This window comes from Phoca vitulina, unplaced genomic scaffold, assembly GCF_004348235.1.
Source record: "Phoca vitulina isolate PV1807 unplaced genomic scaffold, GSC_HSeal_1.0 scaffold46, whole genome shotgun sequence".
Taxonomy (NCBI): domain Eukaryota; kingdom Metazoa; phylum Chordata; class Mammalia; order Carnivora; family Phocidae; genus Phoca; species Phoca vitulina.
Window position 1 is genome coordinate 448,644 of NW_022589749.1, and position 20,715 is coordinate 469,358.

The window sequence follows — 20,715 nt, forward strand, 5'->3', positions numbered from 1 at the left end:
GACGGAATTAGAACATGTAGGCAGACTACCTCTGTGTCCAGAAATAAACCCAATCAGCAGATTCAGAAACAGTTTAGAAAGTGGCAAGAAACCACATGGGAGAAATACCACTGCACACAAAGATGGAAGAAATCATGTTGGGGCTTTTTCGGCTCTTTATTTTTTAAGGTTTTATTTATTTATTTATTTGACAGAGAGAGAGCACAAGCAGGGGGGGCGGCAGGCAGAGGGAGAGGGAGAAGCAGGCTCCCCGCTGAGCAAGGAGCCTGATGTGGGGCTCGATCCCAGCACCCTGGGATCATGACCTGAGCCGAAGGCAGACGCTTAACCGACTGAGCCACCCAGGCGCCCCTTTTCTTGGCTCTCTTAACATTCCCAAATTGAAATGGTAGCTACCTGTTAAGTCAGCTAGTGCATTTCCTAATCCCAATTTCTCATTTAATGTTATAAACACTTTGCCATGTCAGTCATGGCATATAGTCACTTTAAATCCACTACATCATATAGGTATACTATAATGCCCCCTGTAGGACACACTGTTCATAGCTTCTCCTCTGTAACAAAATCATATTATGATAAACCTATTTTTGGACAGATCTTTGTGCACAAATATTTGGCCACATGAAAATATTTCTTCTGAATGTATAGTAGGAATTACTAGGTCAAAGGAAATATAAATTTAAGGCTTTTGCTACCTAGTCAAATTTAGAGATTAGTAAGCAGCACCTGCACAGACGTCATAAAGAGTACAGGGGCGCCTGGGTAGCTCAGTTGGTTAAGCAGCCAACTCTTGATTTCGTCTCAGGTTATGATCTCAGGGTCATGAGATGGAGCCCCACATCAGGCTCCATGTTTGGCACAGAGTCTGCTTGAGATTCTCTCTCCCTCTTCCTCTGCCCCTCCCCCTGCTCATGCTCTCTAAATAAAATAAATAAAATCTTAAAAAAAAATCTAAGTACAGAAAGGGATATGGTGAAAGATACCTTACACTGCAGAGGCAACCAATATGACCTGAGATATCCTACGCATATAGACCAAAGTATAGGACCCTTATGATTAAGTACAGTGGCAATGGGGCGCCTGGGTGGCTCAGTTGGTTAAGCGTCTGCCTTCGGCTCAGGTCATCATCCCAGAGTCCTGGGATCGAGCCCCACGTCGGGATCCCTGCTCAGCGGGGAGCCTCCTTCTCCCTCTCCCTCTGCTGCTCCCCCTGCTTGTGCTCTCTCTCTGTCAAATAAATAAAATCTTTAAAAAAAAAAAAGTACAGTGGCAAACCATAAACAATTTCCTTTCATCTCAACAACAGATCCTGGGAGACAACACCTCCGACTGTTTATGTAACTGACCACAGGGAGCTCATGACTTCCAGGTCATCTGTTGCTTCTCATCCCCTGGATGCTCATTTCCATGTGGCTCTGCTATCCCCTCATCAGTCTTCCATCCCCAATGCCCCAACCCTACGTAAGAGCTTGTGCTCACTCCACAAAATCCTCCACACCTTCAACCTTCTATCATCACCTTATTATCCTAGTTGGCCCATTGCCACTCTCTTCAATACTGCCCACCACAATTCCTGATAAATTATCCTTCCAAAACACTGACCTCTCAGTTCCTTGACCCTCACCTCCTTCAATTAGCTTGCCCTCCACTCTACCTCAGGAACGCAATTCCCAAGGACATACCATCTAGATCTGTGCCATCTTATACAGCAACCACTACTAGCCAGATGTGGCTACTGAGCACCTGAAATGTGGCCAGTGCCACATAATACCATTTTAGCTATATTCGGTAAAAACATAAAAATTAATTTCATCATTTCTTTACTTTTTTAATGTGGCAACTAGGAAAGTTTAAATTATGTATGTGGCCTGCATTTCTACTGGACAGCACTACTCTACATCTAGACTGTTAAGAATAACAATCACACCTCTTCCACCATCTTAACTTTGAGCACCCAACATCCAAGCAGCAACTCCCTCCTTTCCTAGCTTGTTCCCTTTAGTCCTGTTTCCAACAATTCTTTAGCCCCACTGGGATCTCCAAACCAGTGATCCAACCCACCCCTACAATTTTCTTTCCTTACTTGGCCTAGATCCTATGGTCCACTACCTGCTTCTCTTTGTCATCTGTACTCACCTGGCAAAACCTTTCCCTGATTAACCCAACTCTCTGCCTATGTATTTCCACACCAGCACCAGACAGTTATACACAAGAACACAACCACACCACACTGACCAGTCTCACTAAGTACACCCTTAGGCTGCCTGGCAATACTACCACACCTGATGACATTTCTGTACCCGCTTAATTCACCAGTCACCCAGTCATCCATTCCTCAAGGCTTCCAAGGCTCCTCCCTCAGCTCACCTTCCATATTTCACCGAGACAATAAGAATAATCAGTAAAGAATTCCTACATCCTCCTACCAGTACTCTGCCTTCCTCTTGTTACTGAGGATGAACCGGAAAAGCTCCTATCTAAGCCAGCTCCTCCACTTGTACACAAGATCCCAACTCCTCAAGGACTCAAGGACACTATTCCAGCAATTCTCCCCCTTTCCTCTGCATCATGTTTGCCCCCTCACAGGACAATCCCATCACCAGAGATATGCTGTTAATTTCTCTAACTAAAACCTCTCGACTTCATACTCCCCCAAGCTACTGCCTCACCTCTCTGCTCCCCTTTAGAGCAAAGCCACCAGAAAGTACCGTCTGAACTTGCTGTTTCTTCCTCCCATTCTTCCATTCTCTCTAAATCTATGCCAATCAGGTTTTTGTCCTCACCACTCCACCAAAGCAGCTCAAGGCCAACAACCTACCTTCCCATTATCAAACCTACTGGTCCACCAACCTGCCTTCCTATTATGAAATCTACTGGTCCACTTTTAGTCCTAATTTTCTGCCTATCGGCAGAGGGCAAAACTAACCACTTTCTCCAAACGGCTTTCTCCCTTTTTGCTGATGCCTCATGATCCTGACTCGGGCCTCACTCCTTCAATCTATTCCCTTTCTGCAGCACTACTCCTTAATGATCTCACTTAGCTCCACAGCTGCAAACACCAAATGCATGCAGACACCTAGCTCTAGCCTGGGTTTCCTCCTCTAACTCCAGATCCCATTAACTGCCTATCTCTTAGAAATCCAGTAAACATCTTCATGCAAATATATTTCCAAAATGAAGTTCTTTATCTCAACTCCCCTTCCCTCCCCACCACCCCCAAACCCTGTACTTCTCTGAAAATCTTCCACACTTGTGCATATGGTATCTGAATCGAGCTCCTGCCAAAAACATTCATTTTTTCAAAGTCATTCATTTCTCTGCTCAGACCCCATATCTAACATATTAAGAAAGTCATGTTGGCTCTACCTTCATATATCACCCCAATGGGCACGCCTCTCACCAGCTATCACTGTTTCAAAGCTTCCATCACTCCCACCAGAAATCTTAACAGCCTCCTAACTAACCTCCCTGGTTCCACTCTTCGCTTTAAAACTCCAGGTCAGATTATAGTACTTCTCTTCTTAAACCCCCAACAGCTTCCCATCTCTCTGAACAAAAGCCAAAGTCCTGCAAGGCCCCACATGATCTGACCCCTCTTTCCCATTCTTTAGCTTCATTCCCTACTCCTCCTCCTCCTCCTCCCAGGGTAGCCTACTTGTTTTACCTCAAACAAACCAAAAACACTACTACCTCTGATCCCTTGCTGCTTGTGCACTTTGTTATTCCTTCTGGCTAAGACACTCTTCCTCAAAATTGTACGGTGTGCTCCCTTGCTTCATTCAGGACTCTACTCATACTTCACCTTCTCAGAGCAGCTTTCCTTAGGCACCTTCTAAAACTGTACCCTTGGGGAGCCTGGGCGGCTCAGCTGTTAAGCATCTGCCTTTGGCTCAGGTCATGATCCCAGGGTCCTGGGATCGAGCCCCACATCAGGCTCCCTGCTCCGCGGGGAGTCTGCTTCTCCCTCTCCCACTGCCACCCTCCCACACACTCATGCATGCTCTCTCTCACTCTCTCTCAAATAAATAAAATCTTTAAAAAAATAAAAAATAAACTGTATTCTTTGTTACTCTCTATCCCTAACTCTTAGTCTACTTTTCGCTAATTCAGTAAGCACTTACCTTTGGATTTATTATACAGATGACTCTTGAACAATGCAGGCATTAGGAGCACTGACGCCCCGCACAATCAAAAACCCATGTATGACTACTGACTCCCAAAAAAACTTAACTGCTAATAACCTACTGTTGACTGGAAGCCTTATCAGTAACATAAACACTCAACACGTGTTTTATGTTATAGGTATTATACACCGTTATTTTTACAATAAAACTAGAGAAAAGGAAATGTTATTAAGAAAATCAAAACAGGGACACCTGGGTGGCTTGGTTGGTTAAGCGTCTGACTCTTGATTTCAGCTCAGGTCATGATCCCAGGGTCATGGGATCAAGCCCCATGTCAGGCTCCATGCTCAGCGTGGAGTCTGCATAAGATTCTCTCTCCATCTGCCCCTCCTCCTCCTCACACACTCTCTCAATAAATGAAATCTTTTTTTTTTTTTTAAAGATTTTATTTATTTATTTCACAGAGAGAGATAGCAAGAGCAGGAACACAAGCAGGGGGAGTGGGAGAGGGAGAAGCAGGCTTCCCGCAGAGCAGGGAGCCCGATGCAGGGCTCGATCCCAGGACCCTGGGACCATGACCTGAGCCGAAGGCAGACGCTTAACCACTGAGCCACCCAGGCGCCCCTCAATAAATGAAATCTTAAAAAAAAAAAAAAAAAAAAGTCAAAACACATTTACAGTACTGTATTAAAAAAAAAAATCCACATAAGTGGACCCATGCAGTTCAAACCTGTGTTGTTCAAGGGTCAACTGTGTAATCATTTATTGTCTCCCTAAACTAGAATATAAGCTCCTGAGGGACAATATTCCACTCAGTATTGTATTCCAAACTGAATGGTATTTGTTACACAGTAGAGGAGAACTAAATTTTTGGTGAATGAATGAATTCTTTCATAAGTACATTAAATCTGTCTTATTCTATAATGGTTACAAAGTATGGAACATTCAAAAAGAAAAATAATTTAACCAGCCCCTTACTAATTTAGGTTGTTTCCTAGATTTTGCAACTACCAACAATGTTACAATTAACTCCCTTGTACAAAAGTCTCTACAGACTTATAAAAGGATACCTAAGAAACTCCTAAAATCAGAGCACCTGGGACTAAGGATATAGCATCTTGCATTCTGCTAGATACTATAGGGCAAATGTCATTAATTAATTGAAGTCACTTTATTACCTAAATATTCAAGAGGTACCTCTAATTCAGGAGTGATGACAGAAGGACTATACAAAGTAAAGTACCCCAAATTTGCTATAATTTCTCACAATCCAGGACTATGATGTCTTCTTCCTCCAAGGAAATTTTCATAACTTTCAAGGGAAGAAAGGAGGCAAAGTTCCAAACCTAGTTAAATCCTCACCTATTCAAGACTGCTTTGGTTATTTACTCTTCCATCTGTTTCTCCCCTCCTCCCCAATTAATGATAAACTGGGGAGGGGGGGGAATCAGAGCTCTTGCTTCTTATTCTAGAAAGACCATTCTTAAATTCCATACCTCATCTCGTCTTCCACCATTAAAAGAAGAGCTAAAGACTTTGCTGCTGCCGCCGCCCCTCTGTGGAGGCATCTTGTTAAAAGTTTTGCTTTTCTGTGAATTGGAGCGACGGGACTGGTTGCTAAAATTTTCATTTTTGGGATAGGAAGGTTCACGTTTGCGATTAAAACGCTTGGATCCACTTGAGTTCTTTCCATCTGAAAGCAAGAAATGTGAAGAATTAGTTAAGAAGTGATACACAGGGCTCCTGGCCAATCAGCTGGAAGAGCATGCAATGCTTGACCTCGGGGCTGTTCAAGCATCCCCATCAGGTGGACACTACCTAAAAAAGTAAAATCTTTTTTTTTTTTTTTTAAGATTTTATTTATTTATTTGACAGAGAGAGACACAGCGAGAGAGGGAACACAAGCAGGGGGGAGTGGGAGAGGGAGAAGCAGGCCTCCCGCCGAGCAGGGAGCCCGATGTGGGGCTCGATCCCAGGACCCCGGGATCACGACCCGAGCCAAAGGCAGACGCTTAACGACTGAGCCACCCAGGCGCCCCAAAAAGTAAAATCTTTTAAAAAATAAACAACAAGGGTGCCTGGCTGGCTCAGTCAGAAGAGCCTGCCACTCTTGATCTCAGAGTTTTAAGAAAATAAAATCTTTAAAAATAAAAACAAAGGTAAATAGGCCCTTCCACAACCTCGAAGAAATCTGGGTTTGGACAAGAACTTTGGGCAAGACATCTCATAGTAAGGTGGTTTTTACTTCTGCTTTTTAAAATTTTTTTTAAAGATTTTATTTATATATTTATTTGAGAGAGAGAGAGAGACAGAGCGCGCAAGCAAGCACGAGCAGGGGGAGAGGGAGAAGCAGACTCCCCACTGAGCAGGGAGCCCAATGCAGGGCTCCATCCCAGGACCCCGGATCATGACCTGAGCCAAAGGCAGGCGCTTAACCAACTGACCCACCCAGGTGTCCCTACTTCTGCTTTTTAAATGACAAAGCCTAAAGGGTCCCTCCTTCAGGAGGGATACAAATGCAGATGAAACTACATAGATTCTTAGATCACAATGTCTCCCTTTTTTACAGGGTTTAACCACTGCTCTTATTAAAGTCCATTTAGATGAAGTGATAGAAAAGGGAACAGCCTGGGGCACCTGGCTGGCTCAGTCCATACAGCACGCAACTCTTGACCTCAGGGTCCTAAGTTCTGGAGCCCTACGTTGGGCGTGGACCCTACTTCAGAAAAAATTTATATATATATATTTTTTGGTATATTTTATATATATATATATATTTTCGGACAGAGAGACAGAGAGGGAACACAAGCAGGGGGAGTGGGAGAGGAAGAAGCAGGCTTCCCGCTGAGCAGAGAGCCCCATGTGGGGCTCAATCCCAGGACCCCGGGATCACAACCTGAGCCGAAGGCAGACGCTCAACGACTGAGCCACCCAGGCGCCCCAAAAGAAAATTTTTTTAACTAAAACAAAAAAGAAAAAGAGAACAGTCTATCTGTATTAGGGAAAAGTATTTTATCTGGAAGCAGGATAGAAGACATTATTCTCCTTCAATTACTACAACATAGCTAGATTCTATAGTGCAAAGGCTTGACCTAGGCCCTGGCAGGTACATTCAAGAGGCATAAAAGCAAAACAATATTTTCATATACACTAGACCTCAAACTGAGAAGCCATTAAATTGACAAAACAAAAGAAGCTGAGTTCTAAGAACATATTAAATCAGCATGAGTCATATCCTTTTAAAAAATATTTCTGGGGCGCCTGGGTGGCTCAGTCAGTTGGGCAGCTGCCTTCGGCTCGGGTCATGATCCTGGGGTCCTGGGATCGAGCCCCGCGTCGGGCTCCCTGCTCTGCGGGAGGCCTGCTTCTCCCTCTCCCTCTGCCTGCCACTCTGCCTACTTGTGCTCTCTCTGTGTCAAATAAATAAATAAAATCTTTAAAAATATATATATATATTTCTTGGAGCGCCTCGGTGGCTCAGTAAGTTAAGTGACCAACTCTTGGTTTCAGCTCAGGTTATGATCTCAGGGTTGTGAGACTGAGCCCTGCGCCAGGCTCCACGCTCAGTACAGAGTGTGCTTGAGATTCTCTCTCCTTCTCCCTTTGCCCCTCCCCCTGCTCACACTCTCTACCTCTCTCTAAAATAAAATCTGAAAAAAAATTTTTTTAAATATATTTTTTGCTTTTTTTTATCTCCAGTTGTAAGAATATACGTTCAATTTTGAAATCTGGAAGAATTTAAATTTGCCACTATCCATATACCAACTTACACACAGTGCATAATTTCCTTTCACTCTCCATTTTATACACTTGTCACATCTTCCACAAAATGACATACAAAATATACTGTCTTCTATTACTCCATGAGCATTTTCATGCATCTCTAGTCTTCAAAGCATGATTCATGGCTGCATTGTCTACCATATGCTTATAATAGAATATAACCAATCTCCTACTGCTATATATTTAGGTGGTTTCTAGTTTTTTGCTAGTTAGCATTGCGAGTCGCTTTTATAGAGAACTGTGTTATGATTATGTCAAATTCTCAGAATGAGGGACGCCTGGGTGGCTCAGAGGGTTAAGCGTCTGCCTTCGGTTCAGGTCATGATCCCAGGGTCCTGGGGTCGAGCCCCGTGGATCCCCAGATGGAGCCTCACATCAGGCTCCCTGCTCAGAGCGGAGTGAGTCTGCTTCTCCCTCTCCCTCTGCCACTCCCCCTGCTTGTGTTCTCTCAGGCTCTGTCAAATAAAATATTAAAAAAAAAAAAATTCTCAAAACGAAATCAGCAGATTAAGTATGATCATTAAAACATTTCATGCAGGGACGCCTGGGTGGCTCAGTCCTTGGACATCTGCCTTCGGCTCAGGTCATGATCCCAGGGTCCTGGGGTCGAGCCCCACATCGGGCTCCCTGCTCCACAGGAGGCCTGCTTCTCCCTCTCCCACTCCCCCTGCTTGTGTTCCCTCTCTCCCTGTGTCTCTATCAAATAAATAAAATCTTTAAAAAAAAAAAAACCTTTTATGCATTCTCAAGTTGCTTTCTAGAGCCATTATACCTACTTATTTATACTCTAACACTGTAAAAGAGAAAGGTTAGGTCACTACATTATTGACAATGCAGAGTTGAAATAAACTTTGTTAAACTGAAGGGTCAAAATTCTTGTTTTAAATTTTATTTTCTCTGATGAGTAGCAACAAATACTTTTTCCATCTATTGACCATTTGTATTTTGTGTAAAGAGCACTTGTTTGTATTCTTTTCCCCATATTTTCTACTTGGGGGCTGAAGTGCATAATTTGTGCGAAATTGAAAAAAGAATCCTGACAAGACACATTTAAAATGTGCCAAAGTTACCTGGCTTTAAAAAAAAAAAAAAGGAAAATGAAACCTGAGAACCATATACATCTAAATAACTAAATGTGGAAGAGGTACCCAAATTAGTCTTTGGACAAAAAAAAAGACTACTTTATCTTTCTTGTCCCTTCGCCCATTCCATGTTCTTTTTTTTTTTTAATCTCAGAATAAAATTTATTTTTTTAAAGGTTTTATTTGAGAGAGAGAGCATGAGAGAGAGAGAGAAAGCAGAGGGGAGGGGCAGAGGGAGAGGGAGAAGCAGACTCCCCACTGAGCAGGGAGCCTGATGTGGGACTCTGTCCCAGCACCCTGGGACCATGACCTGGGCTGAAGGCAGACACTTAACCAACTGAGCCACCCAGGTGCCCCCAGAATAAAATTTATTTTAAAAAAGATTTCCATCCTTAGATTTGTCTATATTCACTTCATGTTGTCTTATTTCAACATGGAAATCTGACCAAATCAAGCCTGCATACTAATTTAATGGCTTTCATTTAAGCAGAAACTTAGAATGGAAGTTGGGGGACTTTTAATGAATAAACCCATTAGGCTCAGAGGCTCAAACCTTAAGGGGATGGTGGTTTACAAAGCCAAGAGGATTCCGCCATGAGCTTCAGAAACTACAAAGTTTTTCCCCCCAAAATAGCTTAATCCTGTTTACGTTAAAAATATAGAATTCAGGGGCACCTGGGCGGCTCAGTCAGTTAAGCAGCTGCCTTCGGCTCAGGTCATGATCCCAGCTGGTCCTGGAATCGAGCCCCGCACTGGGCTCCCTGCTCCTCGGGAAGCCTGCTTCTCCCTCTCCCTCTCCCACTCCCCCTGCTTGCGTGTCCTCTCTCACTTTGTCTCTGTCAAATAAATAAAATCTTAAAAAAAAAAAAAAAAAAAGAATACAGAATTCAGGGGTGCCTGGGTGGCTCAGTCGGTTCAGTGTCTGCCTTCGGCTCAGGTCATGATCCCAGGGTCCTAGGACTGAGCCCCGCACTGGGCTCCCTGCTTAGCAGGGAGCCTGTTTCTCCCCCTCCCTTTGCTGCTCCTCCTGCTTGTGTTCTCTCTCTGTGTCAAATAAATAAATAAAATCTTTAAAAATATATATATATAAATACATATAATTCATAGAAAAATAAAGACACACACACACACACCAAGAAACAGACTCTTAACTAAGGCACACAAACTGATGATGACCAGAGGGGAGGTGGGGGGGGGGTGAAATAGGTGAAGGGGATTAAAGAGTACACTTATACCATGATGAGCACTGAGTAATGGATACAATTATTGAATCACGATATTGTACACCTGAAACTAATATAACATTGTATGTTAACTCTACTGGAATTAAAAGTAAAAACTTAATTAAAAAATTTTTTTCTAGGGATACATATATGTGTGTGTTTGTGTATATATAAATATAACTCATAGAAACAGGTCTGGAGGAGCGCCTGGGTGGCTCAGCCGGTTAAGCATCTGCCTCAGGCTCAAGTCATGATCCCGGGGTCCTGGGATGAGTCCCACATCGGGCTCCCTGCAGAGCAGGGTGCCTGCTTCTCCATCTCCCTCTGCCTGCCGCTCCCCCTGCTTGTGTGCTTTCTCTGACAAATAAATAAAATCTTAAAAAAAGAGAAAAGAAAGAAAAAGGTCTGGAAAGGCAATGCAGCAGGCTGTTAAGACAGTTAACTTCGGGAAATGCAGCTTCACTTTTACCTAATCGAGTGGTTCTCAATCCTGCCAGTTTGAAGGAATCACCCAGATGAGCTTTTAAGGGATTCCTATGCTCAGGCCTCACCCTCTAAGATTCTGACGTAAGTATACAAAAGGTTCTGTATACTTATCGTTTGGGTAATTTTATCTTTTGGGTAATTTTAAAAACTATTAAGTACCTAGAAAAAATTATTTCTAGATAAGATGACCAGCTTATTTTATAGCAGACTAAGTAAATCCAAGATGAAGCATATCCTCAAAGAAAAAAAGGAAACATGAGCTGATAAAATGAGAGTCTGAATTTTGAAAGCAACCACTTCACACTTACTTTGTCACCAACATGGGATAAATGAGTTAATGCCATCCTCTCCAAACCTGACCAAACCACAACCTGGGAGTCGAGCTAACAGTTACGGGAGATGGCAGCAATGCAGAAAGAGAACAGATGGGTCACAGAAACTCTGCCAGGCTAGGTTTACCCCTACAAGTCACCTTTAAATCCCAGGTAGGGAAAGTGACCAGAGTTAACCTGAAGCTAGAACTTAAGAACTACACTTTTACCTACTACTTCAGTCAGCCACAGTTATTGTCCAACACAGCATCACTGGTAACAGAAAGCGAAGCTTCAGATCTCTTACAAATGTTCTTACCTATGGAGTTGATAATAAGATTTCAAACAAGTAGAAAATTCAGAGGCATAAAATGCAAGCTAACTTTACCATGAAAACAAATGAGGTCTTATGAAAACAGGCATATACGGAAAACATGGATTCCCCAAACCTCATTACCTAAGACAGTTTCGGATGATACTGCATTTGACCCTAATACTTTCAAGACAAGCACCTAACAGTTTGCATAGATTTAGGTAAAGCCAGATTCTACATTTGAACAAGAAAGTTCTATTTTCATTTCTTCACTTATTACCACACAGGCAAGGAAACAGTTTCATCACATAATTTACAGAACTGCTTTCTGATGGACAGGGAACTGCTCATTTCTAAAACAGGTTACAAAACTGACCACGTATGGATCCACAATTTTAGCTGCTAAAATCAACTCCATCTTGTCTTCCACTTGCCTAAGGGTATGAAGTTAGCTATCTAAAGTGAGAGGCTGGCTCTTATCTCTAGACCCAGGCAACAGGCAGCTAAAGATTGAAGGTACAGTCAGGCCTGTGACCCAGAGATAAAATTCAGAGTACTGTTTTTGGGATGTCTTGTAGACAACTTGCCAGTACACACGTGAATAACGTGGGGGTAGAATCTGTCCTCCTTTCTCTGAAAGGAGATAGCAATGAAGTTGATCTGAATCAGATTTTGGAAAGCAGAAAAAAAAAGTCAAGTTCCTAGCAGAAACATATTCTCTGCTGCAAGTTTTAAATTTCCAAGTGGTGGTTCTCAATCCTGGCTACACAGAAGAATCACTCGCAGAGACTTTTAAAACTGGACGCCAGGGTCCGAGGACCCAACCCAGACCTAAAGAATCAGAAAGAATCCCTAAGTAAGAGCTCCACACATCCCTATTTTTAAAAAGCCTCAGGAAATTCTGATGCACAAGCCAGAGCTGAGAACAACTGCCGAGAACTACTGTCAAGACACATTTCAAAATGGACAAGACCATTACATTAGTTAAATGGCTCAAATCCAGAACTCGGGATCACAGAGTCAACAAGAGACTTGAAAACTTAATCCAGTGTCTCAGTTCTTCCACATCTCCCTAACAGAAAAGTCTCTACCAAATAACACATCTCAGTCTTTCCCCCCATTTCTAAATTAAAGGCCACAAGTTTTTCAGTTAAATAATTTGGCTTCATCGACATTTCTAGCTTTAGTTCTAACAGGTGGCACAACCTAGAGGTCAGAATACCAGCCAGGAAGTTTCTGCTGCTGATTCATGCTGTAATCACAAGCAAGTTGCTTACCCATCACTCAGAGTAGTTGACAAGCACCTCTGGAGGGGCAACATAGGGCCTCACTATAGAAACAACTGACAACAAATTGAATCCAGCTGAAATTAGTAATTCTTTTTTTTTTTTTTAAGATTTTATTTATTTGACAAAGAAAGACACAGCTAGAGAGGGAACACAAGCAGGGGGAGAGAAGGAGGCTTCCTGCAGAGCAGGGAGCCCAATGTAGGGCTCAATCCCAGGACCCTGGGATCACAACCCGAGCTGAAGGCAGACGCCCAATGACTGAGCCACCCAGGCACCCCTGAAATTAGTAATTCTGAACGAAAGGAAGAGAGAGATGGTATCAAGATGACACGTGCCAAGGCCCCCCTGCCTAGGACTTCTTAAGAATTCACTTGAGGGGCACCTGCATGGCTCAGTCAGTTAAGCATCAAACTCCTGATTTCAGCTCAGGTCATGATCTCAGGGGCGTGATCGAGCCGTGCCAGGCATGGAGCCCGCTTAAGATTCTCTCTCTCCTTCTGCCCCTCCCCCCAGCCCTCACTCCTCTCCCTTCTTAAAAAAAAAAAAAAAAAAAAAAAGAATTCACTTGAACAAATCACTCTCACCCCCCTCTAAAGCCTTAGTTTTCTTATCCATGATATGAGGCTTATCCTCTACCATGCCTCCTCATAGGGCCATGAAGATTAAGAGAAAACTTCTATAAATGTCTACCACAGTGGTTGGCACAAAGTTGCCATTATTATTTGGAAGACTATTATTATTAATATATCTAAATCACTCCTGTCAAAAGCACCCCCTTGACTTCCAACAAAGCCATATAAACCAAGGACTCCAGCCAACAGGCCCAGAAATTCTTGTAACTTCTCTAAGTGATTTCTATTAAAAGTTCAAGTCACCTCAATTTTCAAAGCCATCAAAACCTCCAGGTCCATTTACAACTCAGAAGCATTCTTCAAGGCAGATTACCACTAGTAACCTGGCTCCTGGTACCGGAATAAGAGGAAGTGTGTCAGGATAGTGCTTCATATCACCAACCTCAAAATAACTGCTTCAAAATACCTGACCTTCCCTTAACCTCCATGGTAGTACCATTCCCCGCCCAGGGGAATGGGGCAAGAGCCTGGTTCTGGGCCAGGGTCCATTGTTTGTCCATAAACTGCTTAGCCTCTCTTGCCTCTTTTTACTTTCTTTGCTTTTTCTAAATGACTTTTCCCAAACCCTAAACCACCTGTCTCCTCTGGGCTATATTCCTGGGCTATTCACTGTTAAAGTGTTCTTAGAATTACATCTTAGCCCTACTGGAACAAAGCTGTAGGAATATATCCAAGAAAAGGAATGTTATGTGAATGTCTGAAGCAATTAGCCAAAGCAAAGCAAAGATCAAGTAAATCCCAGGAGCCAAATTTACCTTTTTCCTGCGTGCGTGAACTTAAGCCAACTGCAGGAACAACGACTCAAGTATATTAAACATGTAACTAGGAAGCAAAGGACCATTTCTGACATGCAGTTTAGAACACAGAAGAGGGTCTTTTTCTCACATGAGGTAGGGAAAGGAGAGGAAAGGGGAATTAAATATTTAAATCTGAACAACCCTTGTTCCTGTTACTTTGACAAAAGAAGGCAAGTTATGTATTTTCACCTTACCCTCCCTTTTCTTTCTTCAACTCAGTATTCTGAAACTCAAGAGGTCCCTTCAACAGTTTCCAGCAGAATCGAGTACATGAAGTGTTGGGTCAGCTTCTGAAATACTACGGAAACCTCTCATGGAATTACGCTGAATTTAAGCCTACTGTTTTGTTAGAGCAGCCCTCCAGAATCACTGTATAAGAGGTCCTAAATGATATCTGCCATGGTCTTCGCTAGCTGTAATGTTCTTAAGGTAGCATATGCTACCCTTCAGTTCCACCTTAAAAGTCAGCCAATATCCAGCATTTCCTAAGCCATTTTTAATATCTACTTATTCTGCCTTTGGTCTGTTCCTAAATGCGTGCAGTGGATTATGGCTATCAACTCTGTATTTAGCTACAAATCTATCCTTCCTATTTGCTAAGGGTACATACCAGTAACCAGAAAAGCAGGCACCGGCAATGGCAAACATGCACAAGCTTTCTAACATACTAAACCTAATGCTACCAGAGGGCACACTGTGTATTTCTTAAAACTTAGCAAAAAATCCTTTACAAGAGGGGCGCCTGGGTGGCTCAGTTGTTAAGCGTCTGCCTTCAGCTCAGGTCATGATCCCAGGGTCCTGGGATCGAGCCCCGCATCAGGCTCCCTGCTCCGCGGGAAGCCTGCTTCTCCCTCTCCACTCCCCCTGCTTGCGTTCCCTCTCTCGCTGTCTCTCTCTCTGTCAAATAAATAAATAAAATCTTTAAAAAAATAAAAATCCTTTACAGGAGTTTTTACTTCCTTCCTCAGAAGCTTTCAATTAAGAAGGTGAACAAGTGTTTTAAGAGCATTTTTATAGTATTTGTCATTAAAAAAGCACTTTAGTCAAAATGAACCCAACAATAAGTATTATACACAAGTCTATCTGAAACATTAACACTGACAAATATTTTCTTGGTCAAACTACAACAGAATTCTCTATCAGCCTCTTGGGTAATCAGAGTTAGTCCTAATAAACATATTCAAAGTCAGGGACAAAATGAGTAAAATGTTTTAAAATACCTCAGTTTTCTTGTTTGGATTGTCACAAACTTTAACTACCGCCTCATTACAGAATAAACTGAAGGCATTTATGGCAAGAGACTCATTATTTTATGTCAGTGGCTTAAAGGGGAGCCCAGAAAAATCAGTTGACAATTCAGATAGCTAGAAAATCACCATCTTTAACTTTATATCTGGGAACAGAGTGCAAAAGTAGTTATTTATCAACTACCCTGAAAAATATTCAGACCACACTAAACCAGCAGTTCCAACACTGGCCAAGAGGGCTGACTACCCTCTATCTCTAGAGGGATCTGTGATAAAGCTACACATGTGCAAAACCCCCAAATTAATCTACATAATACTGCCCGAGAAAGTCCACGCTAATCCCTGCTTAGATATTTAAAGCATTCATTTATTATCAAGACAACTAGCCTCCACCTGGAATTCTATAACCAATTTCTAGAAGTACTCAGCATTCCAGGTAAACAAGTTTGCTATATCCAATAGATTAATTCTGAACAAGTCAGCCTTACAGTTGTTTTTTTCTTTTTGTTTTTAAGCCTTATAGTTTTTAAATCTTAAAAAGTTTTAAACTGGGCCTCCACATTTGGGGACTTCAAATGTTCACCTGTCTGCCACACATCTCCGCTTCCACTGAAAACATCTTCCTATTACTGCTAATATAATCACAGCACAAAATAGCAGAAATGTGTACATAGGCTTTGAAGTAAGAAGGAGAATATTCAATTCCAGACTCTGCCAACTCCTAAACTCCTGGCCTCTCGGCTTTTTCCTTCTTTAGAAATGAACAATTCCACCTTACTGGATAGGTTAATAACTGGAGTACAGATAACAGAAGTATAAACCTAGCCCACTCCCTGGCACATGGTAAGCCCTCAATAAATGGTAGCTATCATCACCATAATGGTCATAATACTGAGAGGCATGACTACAAAATTGACAAAATCTTCCCTGTGAAAGGACTCTAACCTACCACAGGGAAATAGGCATGATGTGTATTTGGTGCATAATAGGTGTCAGGTATTCTTCTAAGCTCTTAGTTGATTTGCTTCCTAAGTTAATTTATTTAATTCTTATTATCTCCACATTTACAGAAAAAGAAATTCGAAGGCTCAAGGTCTGGCAGATCTAAAAAGACTGAATCAGAGCCCATGCTCTTAACCACTACTCCACAGTGAACAAAGCCATTCGAGGACGAGTCCTCTTCAACAGAGGGATGGATCTGGGACCAGGTTATTAAATATGAAATTTGAGTTTGAAAAATCCTTGGGCCCCACCCTCCCCTGTTTAAACTTGAACACTACCCAATGCTAATTCAACATTAAAGGGTAGCACAACTTGGTGGTTTAGGAGCTTGGACTGGTGAGTCAGACAAACCAGGTCTTAAGGCGGGCCGTGAGGCACATACTGGCTGGGTGACCTTACCTTTTCTGAACCTCAGTTTCCTCATCCGCAAAATGGGGATAAGAATAGCACCTACTTCACCAATCTGTTTCGAGTATTAATGCAAGGTTAATGCAAGGATTCACGTAAACCACTCTGCACAGTGCTCATTAAGTGTTAATTTTTAAATAATGGGAGCCACGGAAAAATGGGAGAAAGGTAGTAAACGATAGTAGAAAAAGGAGCTGTCCCTGGGTGACCCAGCAGACACCAGAGCGAGAATCCTCCCCAGCCTCCGGGGCAGTCGCACCCCCTCCCGCCCACCCCCGTGGGAGCCCGCCCTTACCGCTCTTGGGTTTAGACTCGCCGGCCGGCCCCGCCGACGCGGAGCGGGGCGGCTGTTGCCCTTTGCTGCTGCCCGAAGAGGCGGAGGAGCTGCTGGAGCCGCTGTTCTTGTCCATGTCGGAAGCGGTGGCGGCGGCGCTGGGGGAGCTCTGCGGCATCAACGGGGGCCTCGGCGGCGGCGGCGGTCGGAGCGGAGCGGGCGCGGCGGGGACCCAGGCTCATGGCGTTCGGGGCCGGCGGGGGTCGGCGGCGGCAGCGGTTCTCGGCCTTCATGGCGACATTTTTCCCTGTTTCCTTCTTCAGCTTCTCAAACTGGAAAGAGAAGCGGCGGGTGGGGCTGTGGAGCCCGGCGGCGACGGCGGTGGTGGTGACAGAGAAGGAGGAGGCCGGGGCTCGGAGGTCCGGGCCGGGCCTGGCGGGGCGGAGGCTGTGGGGGAAGGGGAGGCGAGGGAGGGTGCGCGAGCCCCGCCGGCCGGCCGGACACGCTCTCCTGCCGCGGGGCAGCGGAGAGGGCTGGCTGTCTTGGTGTCGGGGACAGGTGTCTCCGACACAGCGACCGACACTCGCCTCTGGGCCGAGGCCGAGGTGCTCCGGGAATGGCGACGAGTCGCCAAACAGCATCTCGAAGAACCCGGATGGACTATATATATAGTGGCCATGTGAGAGTGACGCCCTCTGGGAAATGTAGTTTTCTATCTACATCCGGTCCCAGTGGTTCTCGGCGCCCCCCACCCCACCACCACGCCCGCCTTTGAAAGGATGATGGGACTTGTAGTTCAGGTTTTATTTTTAGTACGCTAATAATGTGCATAATAATATAATATGCACCACTACTAATAACGAATCCAAACATTGGAATACCTGTGGAATCCGTTTACGTATTGCTTAATTTATAGTTCTTATTCTAGTATTAATATCAATTTATTTATGGCTCTTATTCTAGCTCCCAATAATAATAAGGGCAAAAATAATGACAAAACCCTACATTTAATATCACTTTACAGCACTTCGTCATACAGAACTTCATTTCATTGTTAACAGTCATTTATTAATATAAGCCATTGTCAGGGCACCTGGGTGGCTCAGTGGGTTAAGCATCCAACTCTTGCTTTCAGCCCAGATCATGATTTCAGGGTCATGAGATGGAGCCCCGCCTCAGGCTCCTGGCTTACAGAGCCTGCTTAAGATTCTCTCTCTCCCTCTCACTCTGCCCCTCCCCTCCCCCACTTGCATGTGCATGCTCTCTCTCAAGAAAAAATATATATGTCATTGTTTTTTTTTTTTAAAGATTTTATTTATTTATTTGAGAGAGAGAGAATGAGAGACAGAGAGCATGAGAGGGAGGAGGGTCAGAGGGAGAAGCAGACTCCCTGCCGAGCAGGGAGCCCGATGCGGGACTCGATCCTGGGACTCCAGGATCATGACCTGAGCTGAAGGCAGTCGCTTAACCAACTGAGCCACCCAGGCGCCCTACATATGTCATTGTTAATATTTCATTTCATTGTTAATAGTATTATCATCGAGTGCTTATCATTAGCAGGCATTGCATTGTGGGTTATATGGATTATCACACTTAATCCTCACATTAACTCAAATTTAAAGACAAGGAAACTGGTTCAAAAAGTTTAGATCAGTTACCCACCATCACATAGTTAATAAGTGATGTTCTCAACCACCTATGAGATAACAAGTTCTCCATATTACAAATATGGACACTGAGATTAGAAAATCTCATCACAGCCATCTGTACTTTGGAAAATTATAAATGATTCCTTTCAACCATAGCAGTTTGAGATTTGAAGGATCACATACACACACTGTTAAAGAGATGAATACATAATTTTTCAGACTAACCTCAGCTAGTTAAAAACCTATTATATGCCAGGCACTGTGCTGAGCACAAGGAATGCCAAAATATATTCAGATTGAGGTCTTAATATACTCACAGTTTCCTAAGTAAATTAAGCAAATAAGAAACTATAGTGGTTAGGCCAGTGCTCACCAAAGAGAGAAGGCCATGTTCAGTTCGAGCCAAAATATCATGAAGCCCAATGGCTATGGAAGAGTCCAGCACCTCCTAAGCTATCCTTGAGCTGAAAATGATCTCAAAACTCAAGGACCAGCTAAGGGAGTTGAATATAACAACAGCCAAGGAAACTTAAATTGGTGGTCAGAAAGCTATTAATCTTTGTTCCCATTCCTCAGTTGAAATCTTCCCGGAAAATCTAAGTCCAGCTATTTCATAAACTGGAGAAAAAGTTCAGTGGGAAGTGCAATGTTTTTGTTGCCCAGAGTTGCCTGAGCCAACTCAAAAAAGCTGTACAAAAAATAAGCAAGTGCTCCACCCTGACAGCTGTGCATGGTACAATCCTGGAGGGCTTAGTCTTCCCAAATGAAATTATGGGCAAGAGAATCCACGTGAAACTGGATGGCAGCCAGCTCATAAGGGTGCATTTGGATAAAACATAGCCAAACAATGTGGAACACAAGGGTGAAGATTTTCCTGCTGTCTATAGCAAGTTCACAAGCAAGTATGTTAATTTTGAATTCCCAGAGTTTCACTTGTAAACAAAACTGACTAAATAACATATCATTCACCCAAAAGAAAGGAAAGGAGGGAGGGAGGGAGCAAGTAGGGATGAAAAACTACAAGGGAAGATGGTAACAAGAGCTATAATAAAGTTAACACAAAATGCTGACTATAGCAAGGGCTCCAAGGAGAGGTGTACAAACAGTTGGGGGTGGGGAGTAGAGGAAGGCTTCCCAGAGAGGTGTCACTTGAGCTGAGCACAGAAGGGTGAGTGGAATTTCAGCAGTCCTATATGAACAAATAAATTGACAAAATCCTAGAATTCCCCTAATTGGGTCCTTTTTGGCTCCTTATACATCATCACATGCGATACAAAATATTAATAAGTAATGTATATATAAATCAATCAATTTCTTGAAATTAATAGTTTTAACTTGAATAAAGAAAATTAGATACTAATCTCGTATATTTAAATTTCCTTAAAATGGCCTTCATCAGTCCTTGTCCTGCTCCACCTTTTGCAGTTTTTTCCCCGCAAGTCATATTGAAATGAGAACAAATACATAATGTTGGTTTGTTTGGAAATTTGCTTTGATGTCTACAAGGAACAGCCCCAAAGCCTGAGGTCCATTCTCATGTATGACTAGATATGGAAGATATACTAAGTTTCCTTGATGAATTTTTATTTCCTTTAACAATGATGTGAGAACTCTAATTACATGGATGAATCATTCCTTCTATCACTTTTAAAAATAAAAGAGAGGGAAAGAAGAAAAACCCGTGCAGCTCTTCCAAAAGAAAGCAGTAGGTGTCCATCTGTCAGGCTACACATTAAACCAGGAAGAGATTTTTCATTTTCAAAATAGTTTCTTAGGGTCCTTGGCGCTTTCTCCTTGTGAAATATTTACAGGAAACATACATTTAAAAAGAGAATCAAAGCAGAAACATAGAAATCCAAGCAAAACTCACCACCTCCATCCTCTTTTGCTCAAGATGGTCTACATTACCCTTTCCATAAAAAAAGAACCGGAAAATCTGGGTTGGAAGTAAACATCCACACTATGCCAGTTGGCGCTAGAAGTGTAGCTTTGTGACAGCAGAAGAAGGAGGGTGAGTGGTGATTGGGTCTGACTCACTAACTAGACACCAGAGCTTTCCTTCCCATTTATAAATTTCTTAGGTACATAAAATGTA

General features: G+C 43.0%; 1 protein-coding gene and 1 pseudogene across 1 annotated transcript in view; one reads left to right on the forward strand and one right to left on the reverse strand.

Moving 5' to 3' along the window:
• RNF10 (ring finger protein 10) overlaps positions 1–17,618 on the reverse strand; it is a 39,117-nt gene extending 21,499 nt beyond the window's left edge. The window contains exons 1-2 of the mRNA XM_032431243.1: positions 16,993–17,618; positions 5,621–5,817 (exon numbers count right to left, since the gene is read on the reverse strand). Of these exons, the coding sequence (XP_032287134.1) occupies positions 5,621–5,817; positions 16,993–17,149 (354 nt within the window). The 5' untranslated portion in view covers positions 17,150–17,618. The remainder of the gene's footprint in view (positions 1–5,620; positions 5,818–16,992) is intronic.
• Positions 17,619–19,008: 1,390 nt separating this feature from the next.
• On the forward strand, positions 19,009–19,559 carry LOC116648908 (annotated as a pseudogene).
• The last annotated feature ends 1,156 nt before the right edge of the window (positions 19,560–20,715 follow it).